The 16,701-nt window shown below is 53.8% G+C and overlaps 1 protein-coding gene across 1 annotated transcript in view; it reads right to left on the minus strand.

Annotated features, from left to right (window-relative positions):
• CRAMP1 (cramped chromatin regulator homolog 1) overlaps positions 1-16,701 on the minus strand; it is a 40,263-nt gene extending 23,562 nt beyond the window's left edge. Inside the window, exons 1-5 of the mRNA XM_068968085.1 lie at positions 16,356-16,701; positions 7,163-7,356; positions 5,194-5,347; positions 3,648-3,731; positions 2,163-2,211 (exon numbers count right to left, since the gene is read on the minus strand). Coding sequence (XP_068824186.1) covers positions 2,163-2,211; positions 3,648-3,731; positions 5,194-5,347; positions 7,163-7,356; positions 16,356-16,701 — 827 coding nt within the window. The remainder of the gene's footprint in view (positions 1-2,162; positions 2,212-3,647; positions 3,732-5,193; positions 5,348-7,162; positions 7,357-16,355) is intronic.

Here is a 16,701-nt window from a genome sequence, read left to right on the forward strand (position 1 = left end):
GAGACCCCTCTGAGTCCTCCATCAGTGACTTCAACAGAACAGGCAACAGAGTAACTCCTCTGTGTGCATGGGAGTCGAGCTTTCCTCTCTTATATTTTTCATTTACTTCTCTGCAAAGTTAACTTGGTAAGTCTAATAAACATGTGCCAAATTCTATGCTGCTGGGTCTGCGACCAATGTAACGAGATTTAATTTTAGAGCTTTTCTCAATTCATTTGCTCCTTAATCTAATTCTACAATTTTATAATGAAGGGAGATAGACAATTATTTGGAAACAGTTTACATGAGAGGCAGGGATGGGAAGTGAGATAAATACTCAATGTTCTGATGTCAAGGACTAGTTTTTCCACAGGCACCTTCCTAACTCCCCCCAACTCTCTCACTTTTACTGGATTTTTGCTTTGTTCTTCAAAACTGATGTCTGTTGTCAAAAGAACACACAATACATCAATGGAGCAGAATTTAAAGTCTGGAAACAGACCCAACAGTATAGTCAACAGACCTTAGACGAGGGTGAAAAAGCAGCGAATAGGGGAAGCAAGTGGGGCCAGTCCCACTGGACACACCCACAGGCCACAAATTGGACCTCAGCACAAACGACATGGTGTGCACCAAAGTCAATTCAGAGTGGATTTATATACCAAACCATAAAACTTTAAGAAAAAAACACTGGAAAAAATCTTGTGAACTTGAGTTCAGCAAAGACTCCTCTGACATACTAAAAGCATGATTCAAATACGAGAAAAACAACAGAACAACAAACTGGACTACACCACAGCTGAAAATGGTTACCCTGTGAAGGTCACTGATAAAGCCACTAAGATGAACCACAGACTGGGAGGAAACGTCTGTAAGTCACCTGCCTGACACAAGGCTTGTCTGGAATAAATGAAAGACATTCAAAACTCAGTGGGCACAAGACCTGAAGTGGCACCCCACAAGAGACGACCAGTGAGTCTTCAGAAGGTGTTCAATACCAGCCCTCAAGGAAATGAAGTGAAAAATCACAGTGAGACACCCCTTCACCAGCAAACTGGCTCAGAAGATCAGACAGTCTGAGCACACCCAGCGTGGGGCGTGTGGGGGAACCCGGAAGCTTCCTTGGAAGGCAAGCTGGCAGTCCCCTGTAAGGTCTACACACACCACTCCTTCCCTGGGAGTCTACAACAAATGTTGGACTCAATGGCCAGTCCTTCACTCTCCATAAACTGCCTGTGTCCTTTACCAGGGAGTGGGGGAAGGATGAACAGACCATGGATCCACACAGCCACAGGGATGACACTCCAGGGAAGGCTCATGCACATACCACCACTCAAACCTTTAGATCCTGGAGCCGACACAGCTCCCACCCGACAGGCACGAGGCAGGCATGAGGGCAGGAAGGCAGGCAGGCAGGTCTGACATTGACAGTGCACAGGCGGGTGGGGGTAATGAACAACACTGGGGCCGGGGCCACTGGCCTCCAACCATACCCCACACCTCTGGGAAGCTTGGTGTGCCCAGTGATGCCAGCTGGCCAAGCCACCTGCTCCTCCTGGCCACCAGGATGAGTCTCTGCTCTTTTATACACGGTGGTGCAAACAACCTGGTCACTCTCAGGCCTGCTCAGACGGGTGGCAGTTCAGACACAGAGCCTAGGAACCCACCACCAGCCTCTGTGAGCACAGATGCTGGGCCAGAGCCAAAGCGCAAAAGCACATGATCAGCCCGCCTGGCAGGCCCTCAGCCTGAGGGACAGGGGCCCACCGGCCATCCAACATCAGGCCAAGGAAGGAGAGCAGCTGGGGTGCCAACACGGCTGCCAGAAAAACGCACAGGACAGACGGCCTTCCAGAGGCAAGAGGAGCTCCCACGCCACAAAGCACGAGACTGAGGAGAAGAGTGAGACCGTGAGAGTGAGGGCCAAGTGGAGACCTGCAAAGAACAGGGATGGACCCCAGGTCGGGGAGAAGCTGGCGCAGGACAATCCACTCCCCTGGGCTGGCCACCTCCTAACGGGCAGATGCTTAGCTGCAAGGAGATAAGGGTTAACTCTGATAAGTTCAAGTTTTAATGGTTCTCACTGAGAAAAGGGGAGAAAACTGCATGTATTTCAAGGTCTATATTTGAGAAAAAAGTGCAAACTCATGGGAGCCAGCCTGCCACCCACGTCGTCTACTCACCCAGCCTGAATGAGCTCGTTCAGCTTCGTGGCATTCTTGTCGTCCATGCCTTCGGTGCAAAAACAAACACACGTGAGGATCAAGGTGCCAGGAGCAGAGCCCAGCAAGATTCCATGTGATTATCTTCAGCGCACAATCCAAACCACTTAATGGAGCATCAGAGCCTCCCAGAGTAACATCCATGTCAGCTACAGCCCCCCAGAACCCACATGTCACCTGCACTAAGAGCACTGTCCCCTCGCCACCAACTACTCACCCACAACTACCTCAGGAGACACCACCCTTTCCTGGGGACCATCATGCCCCACTATGCTTGTCCTGCTGGGTTCCTGGGCTACTTGTGGGCTTGCCTCCAACAGCTCTGCCAAAGCATCGGCCGAGGCCCTGTGTGTTTACTAGAGTGGGCGTGCACCACCGCCCCCCCACAACCCAGGCGACAGGAAGTCGACAAAAGGACAAGGCTGGGGGAGCCTTCTGTGGGGAGGGGTCCAGCTGGGTGACACGGATGGGAAGACCAAAGACAGAGCCCCAGCACTGGGCCAGCACTCCAGGACCAGAAGTGCTTCTGGGCAGGACAGGGATGCAGGGGCTCAGCAGAGCACTCAGAGCAGGAGCCAGGGGTCTGTTTAGGAGTCCTCAGCCTGCAGGAGGAGGGGCAGGGAGCTGGGACGCCTGGCCCTTCCTTCAGAGGCTCCTGGAAGTCCTGCCTGTTTCAGGGAGCACAGGTCACCAAGGGAATGCCCGCCCCACCAGCCTGCCCACTGTGACGCACTCGGTGGCAGCTCATCCTCATCTCACAAGGTGGCCCTGCAGGGGTGTGCCTTCCCAAGCCATGTTGACAGGCTGCAGCCTCACGTGTACAGTCACACGGGAAGGCCAGAACACCTGTACAGCTAAAAGGAATCTAGTTACAAGGAGACGCTCAGACCAAGGCAAAGGGAGGGTCCCAGACCCCGCAGAGCACCAGAGTTGGGAAAGACCAGGAAGTGGGGCGGTTCTAAATCCAGACCCAGGAGACACAACAGCTGTGAATGGGCATGTTGTGGATAGGTGTGCACCGTCTGGCGTGGTGGATGTCCTGGGAGACCTGAGTTGGGCAGAAGACCAGTGAGGCTGTGGTGCCCACTGGAAACATCTTACACATGCTGGGCATGCAGGGGAACATCCTTGTTCTCAGGGGCCAGAGGCTGAGGGGTTCACAGTGTGCCTGGATGTCTGCAACTTACAGTCCCATGGCTGAGCAAGAAGAAAGCCAGTGTGTGGAGGGGCTGGGGGCAGGAGAGGTAACACAGATATGGCCAAGGTTCAGGCCAGTAAAATCTAAACGACAGTGTGTGAGGTCAATACATCCTCCTTCAATACTTCTACATGTTAAAACATTCTGTACATTAAAATGTTTTCAGGCTGAAAGCCGGGAAGAAAACAAAGAGCCCCAGGACTAAAGCTGCAGCCCCACCGGGAGGAGGCCCTGGGGAAGGTACTCACAGCCCCCAATCTTCTTGCGCAGCTCCCCGTAGCAGATGAGGCCATACAGCTCCTGGGACGACTTCTTGAGCCCGCGGGAGAACACTGAAAATGAGGGAAGGTGCAGCTTCAGAAGGCGAGCATGGACGTGCAGGGCTCGAGGTCACGCCAGGGCACTGGGGGTGCTTCTTGGCTTTGACCCCTGCTCCCTGGACCACAGGGCAGAGTACACAGCAATATGGTGCTGTTTTTGCACTTTTCAAAAGAAAAAGAGGGAAGAGGGGACCCTAACAGGCAGAGCAATGTCCCTAGAGAGAAAATGAAATGCCCAACATGGTGGGCTTCCACCAGGCATGGGAGTGTGGGACTACCTCTCTGTGCACAGATCTGGCTGAGCTCCAACGAGGGTGGAGAGTGGTGGGGGCCGGGCAGCACAGACAGATCTGAGAAGCTCAGAACAGAACCGGCAAGACTGACAGGCGGATAGGAGACATCCACAAAGATTCATAGGAAAGACACGGACACTGTCACGGGAAGTGCAGTGACCATCACAACCGCAACTGTCTGGAGCTTGGTCCACAGTCCTGAGAGCCCTGTTGCTGGCCATGGCATTGAGAAAGGACTTCTCCAGGGCAGAGGACAGCAAACCACGGCTTGCGAGCCAGACCCAGCCAGGGCTCTCTATAAACACACAAATGCAGCAGCAGCAGCAGCAGCAGCACACAGTCCTCCACGCCCCGTCCACGTGAGCGAGGAAGCAGGATGAAGCAGTTTCAGTAGAGAGTAACCCTCCAAAGCCAAACTTCTTATACAAGGACAGTTCGGACCACCCCTGGGCCTTTCCAGGCTGGAGGAAGCCCCGGCCCTGGGACCCTGACCACAGGGAGAAGCAGTGGGAAAGCCGGAGGGGTCATCGGGGAGGCGAGAACTTGCTGCCCGGCCAAAGACCACCTGCGAGGCACAGGCAGAGTTCACAGGAGTGGTGTGAGCACGGCCACCACGGTCATCCTGCATCAGCACTGCTGCTGATGGGGAGTGTCAGAACCGGGCGGTCACAGGAGGGACTGAGCCATGAGAAGTGGCAGAAGTGACACGGACACGGCTCTCCCAGCGTGTGGACCAAGGAGGCGGCAATGCCTCCCCGGGGACAGAGATGCTAACGGAAGGGGTACTCTGAGCAACAGTCAGGACTGCACCTGGCATGACCTAGACGTGTGACTTAAAGACAGTACCACACAAACCAGACTCAAACATAGGCGACGAGGGCATGGGAAAGCCCTGGATGGCCAGGCCCCCACCCCCAGCCTTCCACGCCAGGCCCGGCCCACTCCTAACCCACCAGGGCCCCCTGGGGAGAAGGGCGGGGAATGAAGAGGTAGGATCCAGGACCATGGTACCCTCCCTCCCAGCAAGTGAGCCAGGCACCCAGACGCCACAGGCGTCCTCGCAGTTCAGCCCAACCGCCAGCTACAAGGCCTCCTGCTAGCAGGCGTGCTGAGCCGAGAACACGCCAGGCTGTGTGCTGGGTGGGCACGGGGCCAGGGAGAGGCGGGCAGGCGGTGCTCACCGTTGTCGAAGTCGATGTACTTGGTGATCTTGTGCCACGTGCGATAGTAGAAGTGCCGCACCTGCTCCTTGTTCTTCACCATGCCGGCCGGCCTGCCCTTCTTCCGGTACTTCAGCGCGATGTTGTTCTGGATGGCCTCAAAGTCCTTCCCGTGCTGCAAGACAGAGCCCGCGGCACGCACACGGCAGTCACGACGAGGCAGCCTCTGGACAAGGCAGACGCTTCACAGATCTTACTGGGCATGACCTGCAGCCCAGCTTCGCCACAACCTCAGGTTTCCATCAGAACAATGGACAAAGCAGCAACAGAACGACCTTAACAGGTGGGTACCAAGAGGCAAGGAGCCCGGAGCAGAAGACACATAAAGCTTATCACTTGGACAAAGAGCTTAACCTCTAGAGTTCTTTAGAGCCCATGAAATGAGACACCCCCATAACAATAATCAGCAAATATGACAGGATGGAGGAGCTCAGGGTGCTGTGTATCTGGTATCTTAAAACAACACATCAACTATTCAGAAATAGTCTCACCAATTCACTCATACAAAAGGTACTAAACAGGATCACACAGAATGTGCTCTGAATACAGCTGCGGACCTTCCTTCAGCAACTCCATGCAGAAGCCAAGTACAGCTTAGATTTTTTAGGACAGAATTTACACTCCAGAGAACACAGTGTCAATGCTGTCCAGGTACTGCCCATGACTGAAACTCTCATCAACACAAAGCAAGCAAGAGCATGGGAAGGGACCTGGAGGTAACAGCACGCCAGCAGCAATGAGCACCATGGGTGCCCAAGGCTTGGCTTCTAAATCCCACTTTCCAAAAGGAACAGAGTTCCTTGGGAAAACGGGCATTGCCAAGTCTGGGGCAAGAAAAACACCAGGAATGTCTAGAGCATCCTGTGGTGCCAGAGAGAAAGGTAAGGTTGAACATAAACATGTTAGAAGGACACAGGAGCCAACATAAATGGAGAAGGGAGAGCTCCTGGCGTGGGGTTCCCAATTAATAAACGTACATAGAATAAGAGAGCCAGAAGGTTGTCACTGGGCACACACCACAATAATAGTTGTTCCAGTAAGCAGCAGCATCGGTTGCTTAAGTTAGAAGAAGGAAAATGATGCGAAACAGGGTATTCATAGTTTCAAAGTTAAAAAAAAAAGAGGAAGACTTGGCATTGGAGACCCTGAGATATGCAACCTGAATGCAGAGACCAAGGTTCACATAGCAGGCCCAAGAGCACAGCACAGGCTCCCACAAGGACACACCAAGGATGCACAGCACTCCTGCGGCACTCTCAACACAAAGCTTAAGCTCAACCACAAGGAAATGTCAGGTGAGCCCAACGCTTCACAAGAGACCAAGGTAAAAAGAGGAGACTGAGGGACCTGTCCCAACTGGGAGGAGCCAACCACAATGTGGGTCAATGTGACCCGGGGGAGGACCCCAGAGGAAACACTGATGACATCAGGTTGATCCTCCTCACTATGTGGTCACCCTGCAGTCATGAGGGTATCAGGGAAGCAGGAAAAGGGAATGTGAACATTCCCTGGATTCTTTTTGTGGTTTTTCCAACTCTGAAATCATTTCAAAGTTTAAGATCAAAAGGTAAAAACCCTAAAGAATGAATACTCATTCTCTGTGTTAAAAGAAACAATGGCAGGTGAGCCAGGACAAGACAGAGTTGCACATGAAGTGCCTCCTCCAGCATCTAGCTCAGGTACTTCCTCTCCCACAAAACTGCCACCAGCTGTAAGGGGAAGGCCCAGAGGGACGGGCACCACTCTGAGCCACTGGAGAGCATCTTAGAAGAGAGAAGCAAAGACACTTCCTAACAGCCACCTCACTAGAAACGGCTTTGAAGGTCACACCAAGGAGCTGAAGGGCCAAGGTCAGAGGGCAAGGCCTAGGGCCACCAAGTGGGGTATGACGGGGGAGCCCCACTGGCCCTGCAGGCTCCAGGAAGCTTACCTCATACAGCCCCTCAAAGAAGGTGTTTTTGTCCTCTGTGCTCCAGGACTCCCACTGCCGCCGAACCTTCTTGCCTTCCTCCTTCTCCCCACCCGAAGACCCCAGGTTCCTGGAGGAGGAGCGAGAGCCCCCTGCAGGGGCAGCAGGGGCAACCCCAGGCCCATTTGCAGCCGATGATCCGCCACCATCAGCTCCTTGGAGAGAAAGAACCTTACAGTGAGTGATCTGTTACCAAAAGAAGCTGCCCCAGGCCCTGCCCCCAGCAAGTGAGTGACATGGTCCTGCCCTGACCTCTGACCCTCGTGAACGTTTAAACAGTGAGAAAAAAGAAACAGCATTTATGTGGCACCACTGAGAGTACAAGGACAAGGCCTTGATGAGGCACTCAGCACCTGTCTTTCTCAAATGAAGTTTTGGGTAAAATAATTACATTTTCAAACAAACAAACTGAAATTCAAAATCAAGACAACGCCTACATGTGTGTAAGACACTACCTTCTTAAAGCTACAATTGGAACTTCAAAATATGGGCCACACGACCCCACAGAACCTTTTAAAAGTCTCAAAACTCCCGTTTTTCTTGATCACTTTTTATCAACAAAGTCTGGTGTTCTGAGAGTGAGTGACAACCCACACACGCTTTTGATGCGCCAGTTCCGTATCTTGAGATGAGTCCTTGCAGACGCTGCTGGAGGCGGCAGCACAGAAGTCCAGCATGGGGGTCCGAGCCAGGCCCAGGCCCAGAGCTCCAGGCTCCCAGGAGGGCACAGGCAGTGAGGCCAAGGCAAAGGGCACAGATAACCATACACTTTACTTTAACCCAGCCCTCCCACCCATTCCAGTTCTTTCCTCTCAGATGGAAGGGGAACTCCCAGCGTATTTTTGTGATAACCAGTATTCTCTTCTCTCAGAACCACAGGGCCATCCAATGGTTAGAATCTGCAAACTCTAAATGACAAGGGTAAAAATAAGATCATAAAAACAAAAGTTCTTCAAACAGGAAAAGCTAAACAAGTGCAGATAACTGTTAAAATGCTTTCTTGATGAGATAATCATAAGCTTTTCCGTCAGATCCCCTTTCCAGTCAGTTTGCTGGGGGCCCTCCCTGGGCAGACACGTGCTCACTGGGAACTCGGGGACATGTTTCCCTCACCCCTTCGAGAGGGTTCTGCCTCCAAAGGGAATAAAAGACAATCGTGAGAAATAAAAGAAGTGACAAATTAAAAGTGATTCCATGCATGCTTGCAAAGACCACCCCTGCAAAATCCAAGTGCAGGGGCTGTCTGGGGCCCCGGGCAGGCCTGAGTCACTCTCCCTTCTGATGCCTCACTGTGCCTTTCAAGGTGCGGATCCTCATAATCATATCGACATGTGTGTGCTCCGTCGCTCAGTCGTGCCTGACTCTTTTCAACCCCATGGACTATATAGCCCGTCAGGTTCCTCTGTCCATGGAATTTTCCAAGTAAGAGTAATGGAGTGGGTTGCCATTTCCAGTTGCTCTTCAGACCCAAGGATCGACCCTGTATATCTTGCATCTCCTGCATCGGCAGGCAGACTCTTTACCACTGAGCCACCTGAGAAGGCCTAACGTCAACGTAAGCAGCATCTAAAAAAGCTGGTCCTATCAGTCAGCTACTGGGCATGAGAATGTATTCATATGCGTAGAAAAACCACCCAGGTACATGGAATGCGCTGGATTCTCCTGTGGGGAAAGGTGTTATCAGGCCAGCAGGCCACCTTCAGAAAGCAACATGCTCAGGTAACAGAATTCACAATTTATCAGAGCTGTACAGCCCAATTAGATGATCACTAATGAGGCTACTCAAATTTAAATCTTAATTAAATAAAACCCCAGTTCCTTAGTCACACCAGCCACAGCTCTAGCGGTCAGGGTCCACAGGGGGCCAGGGGTTCCCATGCCAGACAGCGCGGGAGGGACCCTTCTGTCACTGCACCTGTATGTTCACCCCTCACATCCTAGACACAGTTAGGGAGGACAAGCCAGTCCCAAGCTGCTTCCTTCCGCTTCGTGAGGCTCAGCAGACCTGTACCTCAGGATCTCCGGGCACAGAGCGGGGGAAGGACGCCCTCGCCACAGGACCTGACTTTGTCAGTTCCTCACCAAACCAAACCCAACCCCTGACCTAACTCATGAGCCCGGCATGTCCCAAGATGTTTCAACAGGCGAGGCAACTCAGCTCGTGTGCAGGGATCGTCGGTTTCGTTCCACTGTGCGCAGGTCAGAGACGCTTCTCCACGAGCTCAAGATCAGGTCACGGGTGCCATTTAAAACCCACTCTCAAATAAAAGAAATTCTGGTTGACTTGGAGCCCATAACTCCTCATGAGTACTCCTCTGAGGAAGCGCTGTCTGTCCACCTCTGCACCACCCACATAAAGGATTTCAGAGTCATTTTCAACTTCTGACAACACGTTCACTAAACCCTCCTTTTCCAAGACAGAGGCAACTTGCTAACAATCACAGCTCAGGTTTAGCTTTGCCAGCCCACACTGGTGTCAACGTACTTGAAATAACACACATTTTTGAAAATTCTGTTAACGCAGGCCTCCTGCTGGCTTTTGCGAGATTTCGCTGGTGACCCGCAACAAGGAGGATGAACCGTGACAGAAAACCGAATGGAAGCATCTCTGGGTCTGGAGGGACCTCAGGGGTACCCACAGAATACACCAAACCAGCAGACGTGAAAAAAAGGGCGACTTAAAAGCTGTTCCGAGGAGGTCCTTGAGGCCACCAACCACACCCTCTTCAAGGCCAGAGGTCAGAGCAGCAATGCTCAGCCTTTCCTGCTCAGGTTTCAAAAAGAGTTCATCCTCAGTAGAGGAAAATAAAGCTAAGGACCCTCAGGCGACCATTTCCACATCTGCTGCTCGTCACTCTAGACCTTGAATGCTTCTCAGAAAGAGAGTAAAATCACAAAACTTCATGGGGGGAGAGAACACAGCACCTGGTACATCCCTGAAAATTCAGATGAGAAGGAGGAAGAACAGCGGCCCACCTGAGCTCTGGTTCCTTCGAGCGCTGCAACTAAAGCGGGAAAAGACAGGCAGGATCAGAGACACTGGGAGAACGAGATGGTTACCAGGAAAAGTCCAGACAGAAAGAGTGACGACTGAAGGGGGAAGACAGAGAAGCCAGCGAGAAGAATGGAGGCGCAGGAAGGCAAAGGGGGGCGGGGGATGTGGAGAAGACAACTCTGAACAAGGCTTAGTGGGCGTAGGGCTCTCCCTGGGGTGGGCGTGGGCATGCACAGGCCCCAAGTCAACGCGACACCTGCAACCGTGCTTGAGGCCACAAAGAGTTTAGTCAGAACCTGCACGTGAGAAGTCAGCATTGGGAAGGCAGGAGGGAAAGGATGCACGAGACCGGAGCCTGGCAGCCTCTCTGTACCTCAGCGCAGGAACGGCTGCGTCAGGCCTCACAGTGCGTTCAGCGAGAGCTGGGGAGCCGGCGCCGTCCCTCCCACCCACCACTGGCCCCGGAGGCCCGGCACCACCTTGGAGCAGGCCCTTCAGCGCCCTTTCTGGTCTCCCAGACCACCCACTCGGGCTGCACCCTTCTCCAGGGCTCATGTTTGAGGAACACAGACGTGCAGCCTCTGTCTGCGTCCCCCGCTGCCCGGCCATCCACTCCAGACAAGCTAGACCGCCCGCTCTCTCTGCCCGTGCCCCCTCAGCACCGTGCAACAGAGAACCAGCCATCTTTCTGCCGGAAGCGCAGGTGCCCAGCCCCGAGGAGCGCGTCTGGATGCCCTGCTCCCTTCTGTCCTCGTGTGCAGTCACCATCACCAGGGGGAAAGAAGCCCTGAAAGCGGGAAAGCCGCACGGTCCGGGCGGCCGGGGCCCAGCCAGTTCCCCTCCTCTCACTCCAGACCTGGCGTCGTCCTCCCGGGACATGGGGCTTCTTCAGGATGTGTGACGTCCCGGTGGCCATCACCCGGGCCGTGGCTGCCTCAGCATTTATGACACACAGAGTCACGGGCAGATGAGGGAGAGATCCTGGTCTCAGTGGCCCCCGTCTGTGACGGAGGCGGCGGCAGGCTCAGGACTCGGGGGGATGCTGGCCTAGCATGGCCATGTGACTTCCCAGGGGACGCCGAGGATGTGGTGACACCCCATCACGGCACACTCTCTGTCCTTAGCCTTCCTCTGGAGCCTGCAAACTTCCTGAGCATAACATCAAAGTCCCAGGGGACAGGAAGACCCTGTCAGGTTGCACTCGAGGGCTTCAGAAACATCCACCCAAGCCCGCCTGCGCTGGGCAAGAGGCGCACTCCCGTCTCGCCGCCTGCCCGCCCCCAGCCCCACTAGGGCGCCGCCTGGCACCACGGAGGCTCACGGCCGAGAGGGCGGCATGCCCAACAGGAGGCCCGGCGGGCGCCCCAGGCTGTGCTCAGTCCAAAAGGGAGGTGTGACGCCCAGGGTCTCAGAGGTGCTTCTGTGCCGCTGCTGAAAAAGCCTTCTCCACCAAGGCACACGGGGGGCGGTTCCCAGGAAGGGTGCTGCCCCACGGACGAATCGAAGCACCCCCATCCCCACTGCCCACCACGTCCGCTGGGCCCCGAGAGCCGCGTGCTGCCCACTAGGACCGTCCCCAGCACTTGGCACTCCATCTGCCTCAGCGGCACCTTGTGATGCTCGATGTCCCCCTCTCTCAAACCAGGCGTGGCCTCCCTCGAAGACTTTCGCTCCTCTCACAGATGTTTAAGACAAACACAACTACGACCCAGTGTTCCCACTAAAACGTACACCCTCCTCACAAAGTAACATAGGGACCACAACTCCCAGGCACGTTTCACACACTGGTCCTCAGTGCTGAGAACACCACCCTTTCTTGATGTGATAGAGCACTCCAGCACACCCCCATCCCGGACAAAGACGGTGTCTGCATCTGTGACTGCTATCTTTGTATTTTCATATCATCCAAAACAGGACACAACATGCTGCTGCTGCTGGTGCTAAGTCACTTCAGTCGTGTCCGACTCTTCGCGACCCCATGGACTGCAGCCCACCAGGCTCCTCCGTCCATGGGATTTTCCAGGCAAATGAAATGAAAACCCTGACGCGTGTACACTCTGGGCACCAGACAACTGCAGAAGCTCACGAGACACCATGGAAACATCGGTGTCGACGTTGAAAGTCAAGGAAGTACTAATACTCCATAGTTAGCTCAGCCTTTAAACCAGAATTCAACTGTTCCCTTACCTACTCGCCTAGACTATCTGTCCACGTTTTGGACGTGGAGCCGGCTTAGGGCACGGCTCTGACTGAGGGACTCCGTAGAAGCTCTGCTCCACAGGCGGCTCCCCTCCATCCGGCCTGGCTCTGTTGTGGCCGCTCTGACACGGCCTGGGCCGGCGGGTCTCCTGACCCACTGCACACAGAGGGGCCTGTGTCACCCAACAGATCCCACGTCGCAGTCCCCATGGCTCCTGCACACGCAGCCTCGGTGGGGAGAGAGGCACGTGCTGGACACAGCTGGAAGAACGGCCCGCCTCTCACTTCTCCTCCCAACAAGCTGAGACCTTCACAGAGCCTGAGGGACCCTGGGGTGATGATCCAACTGGCCACAGGGACCACAAAGCTCCGGCCTCATGGTCTCCGGAGGGTCGGGTGTGTCCCCCTGCGGCTGGTGGGTATGGAAGGCAGGGACTGCCCCGCCCGGCTGTCTGGCCTGGGGAGGGATGAGAGTGACCGCGGCATGGATGCCAGCAGAGCCTCGCCAGGCTGGGCACTCTGCGAGGTGAGGGCTAAGGAGAGCCCACCAGGGAGACAACCACCTGGCCTCCCAGCCTCTGTCTTCTTGCAGGACCCCAGGCGCCCCTGAGCCGAGGGAAGCGCGGCCTCGGCCGTGGCCTGACCTGTCTGCTGCTGAACAGAAGGAACATGAAGTTCGGGCAGGGCAAGCACCCCTCCAGCCCAGCTGAACGAACCCCTGGACCTCAGGGTGGAGACACCGGGCTCCCAACCACAGATCCAAAAGGATACCGTCTCCCCAGGGTCGGCATTAACAGGGTGAGGTACGTCTGAGACATCTTTAAAAAAAACCCTGGAAGGTACAGGCAGACCCCAGACTAAGCAAAGTGCAAACGCTTTCTGTACACGGAATCGCTGATTTCTAAGCACGACACAGTAAAGCCAGACAACGCAACCGCACTGTGGAGACGGTGCCTCCTCTGACTTGCTCCTTGATTCTGCAGAACCAGCCTTCTTGGGTGGGGGGAGGGGACAGCCTTGGAACCAGAGGGTTGGACTCTGCCCCCAACTCAGGCGTCCCCTGAGGCCCCCAACCCCCTAGCGGCTCGGGGGGCATTCCTGGCACCTCTATCCTACCTCCTAACAGGCGACCCCGCCCACCCCCTCAGACTCGGCCTGAAGCTTGACCTGGCAGCCAGGCCCACTTTCCCTAAGAGCAGCCTGTTCGCCGGTCGTGCAGGGCTTCGGGGAGTTACTTATTTCAGTGAGGCAGGCATGGGGTTATCCCCATTTACAGACAGAGAACCTGAGATGTGCATCATGGACTGAACACACGGGAAGGGTGTGGGGGCTCTGTCTCCTGGCCTGGTTCCTGCAGGTTGTGAAGTCAGTCTCAAGTGTGTTCTCAGGCCACTTGGGGCACATGGCAGGGCCAGGGGAGCATTTGTTTTGACATCAAGCAGAGCCACTGGTTTCTGACCTGCAGCCTACCTTCTGTCTCAGCTGAGCACGTTATCTGAACAACACTCCTCGGTATCTGCGCCCAAATAAAAAGCAAAGTAACAGAGGTGCAAGATGCCTGGCACACAGGTGCTAAATCACTGCCACTTGCCCCTGGTCAATTCAAAAAGGATTTGATTCAGACTTTCACTTCTGGTTTTTCACTGAAGTTGACAAGAGTCCATTCTTTTGAAAAAAGAAAAGACTGTACTTGTGTGGACAGAAGCAAAATGAAAACTTCCTTTCCTCCCCAAGCCTTTTCTTCCCAAACGCCGGCAGAGTTCTCCAACCGTTAAGACTGAAACTGGAAAGTGGTCAGTAACCAAAGGAGCCTTCTCTGACTGGGCTGTGATTGTACCTCAAATATAATGGAAATTTTTACTTTCCTGAAGTGAAAAAACTGGAAAAATTCCCTTACTGGTCCATGCTCATCACTACAGGTGGAGAGTTCCACCGTCTGTGCGACAAACAGCTCCTCCAAGAATGTTCCCCAAGGTTACAACTGACCTACTCTCTGCAGGTCAAAGGGGCGGGAGAGGGAACAGAGGCTGCCGAGGCAGGCGGGGCATGTCCTGGGCATGGGGAAACTTGAGGCACAGCCCAGAGGCGGCCTCACCAGGAAGCTCCGGGCCAGAGGCAGGCCCAGGAGTCTGTGAAGCAGAGGAAACACACTTTCCACTCCTCTCCCAAACATCACCAGCACCACAGTTTAGCTTCATTATTCACTTTAGCAAACTTCTGCATGCTAAAACAAGAATATACACAAGCTGTAAGCAGCACAATTTCTAGCAAACTTCCATTTCCCTCATGGGAACTGGATGGCTGCTCCAACCATGTTTGGGCAAGAATTAAGAACAGATCCGAGGCCAGGCTAATCAGAAACCTTCCCCATCAGACCCACACTCAAGTGTGCAAGGGAAAGCAAACCGCCCCTCATCCACTGCCAACATTCTAACTGAAGTCTCACATCACGTCCACGCCACATCACCTCACAGGTAGCCATTTACAGGGGGCAGAGAGCTTCCAGCGCCTTGCTCCATTTCAGCAGCCACACGTAGAGAGAGGGGAGCCTTCCCCGGCACTCCTCAATTCACAGGGAAGGATGCCTCTCCAAGGAGAAAGGCGGCGAGAGGGGTCAAGCGAGCAGACTGAGGTCAGAGGGCCAGGGGACCGAAGCCAGAGCCAGTGCTTCTGAAGTCACAGACCCTTGGAGGCTCCCTAACACTTATACATGGTAACTTAAGACATCTCCCTGACTAGGAGTAAAAAACTGCTTTTTACAAAACAAAGCCAGGAAAACCAATTAAGGTTTTCCTAATCAATCAGCAACTTTCACACCAAAGTAAACTTCTATGAGACAAGTTTTAACTTCTGAAGCATACAAAATTATCTCATGCTTACATCTCCAAGTGGGTATACTTACATCAAAAATCTTCACCAAAAAAGAAAAAGAGTAAGGCTATGATTTCAGAGGACAGTCCTCCTCATCTGAGAATGAGGCAGAAGTTACCAAGTTTAACTGCACATGTTTGGCACAGATCTCCAAAATGGGTCCTCCACTAGCTTCTGAGGTATTTCCTTCTTAATATTATCAGGACCAGCTAATGATTTAAATTCCATCTCCCAAGGAACAAAGTAAAAGTTTTTCTCATGTGAAACTCACTAGAAAATGGTGTTACATATGCTACCTATAAAAGTGCTGCAAACTTGGCCTAAAACAAAGAGTATTAAGAACAATTCACTTGTACCATTAAGAAAAAACTGAATGCTGAAATATAAATAGATACAAACAGAAAACAATACATGGTTTTCTTATTATTTTGATAGGGACTCTAGTAAAGCTGAGACGTCCTCAACAACCCGAGAATGCCAGGACAAATCCTGTGGACTGCTGCTTGTTTATGTCAGGTCATACATGTTTTCACCACTTACTAAATGCTACAGACGTTCTCATGGCACCCAAGGAAACCTTAGTAGAAACTCAAAGGGCCATGTCTTGAGGCCCTTAACACTCTCCAGCCTGGCATACTTGAAGTAGAGGGTGATGGGCCCAAGGTGGACCCTCGGAATCATTCATTTTCGACTTATCAACCTTTCCCCACAAGAGTTTCAAAAGTCCATTCCTTTGTTGTATTTTCACCATCTGAGGCTGAGGAAAAGACACAGCCCGTAATTTCTCAATCCCTTTCTAAACTACTGTTTACTGTTTAAAATAGCCTACCATATAAATCACCCAAGCACCTTTGATGGGGGGAAAAAATTCAACCATCAGAAATCTATTTGTCCAAGGAAAGAATACTTACTGCCCCTTAACACAGGTCAAAACACAGAAACAGTCTCTTTGGAGCAGAAAGAGAGCATGTCCCCTTCAAAGTGCCACTCAAAGTGTGGGTGCAGACACACGAGGCAGGGAGGCATGAGGGAGGGGCCCCCCACCGGGGGAGCGAGGGCACACCCTGCAAGGGGCCCGGGTCGCCTTACCTTTCCCGCGGGGCCCAGAGCTGCCCGCACCGCTGCTCCCCCCAGCGCAGGACGAGTCCTTCCTGAGCCTCTTGCTCTGTGGCCTCACGCTGGACCTGAGGAAGTGGTGCTGATCCTGGGGGCAGGCGGGCGGCGGGGACGGGGCCTGTGGGCCGCCCGAGGGGGCCTGGGGGCCGTCGCCGCCGTCCCTGGGGGTCTTGCCGTCCCTCTTTGTGCCGCGGCTCTCCTCGGCCGCGTCCCCGCCGCCGGGCCCCTCTCCTTCCAGCGAGTCTTCCTCGGCCGACCTCTTGCCCAGCCTCTTGAGCCCGTCCTCCCCGCCGCCGCCGTCTCCCAACTTCACTGTCAT

This window comes from Capricornis sumatraensis, chromosome 3 (assembly GCF_032405125.1).
Source record: "Capricornis sumatraensis isolate serow.1 chromosome 3, serow.2, whole genome shotgun sequence".
Lineage (NCBI taxonomy): Eukaryota > Metazoa > Chordata > Mammalia > Artiodactyla > Bovidae > Capricornis > Capricornis sumatraensis.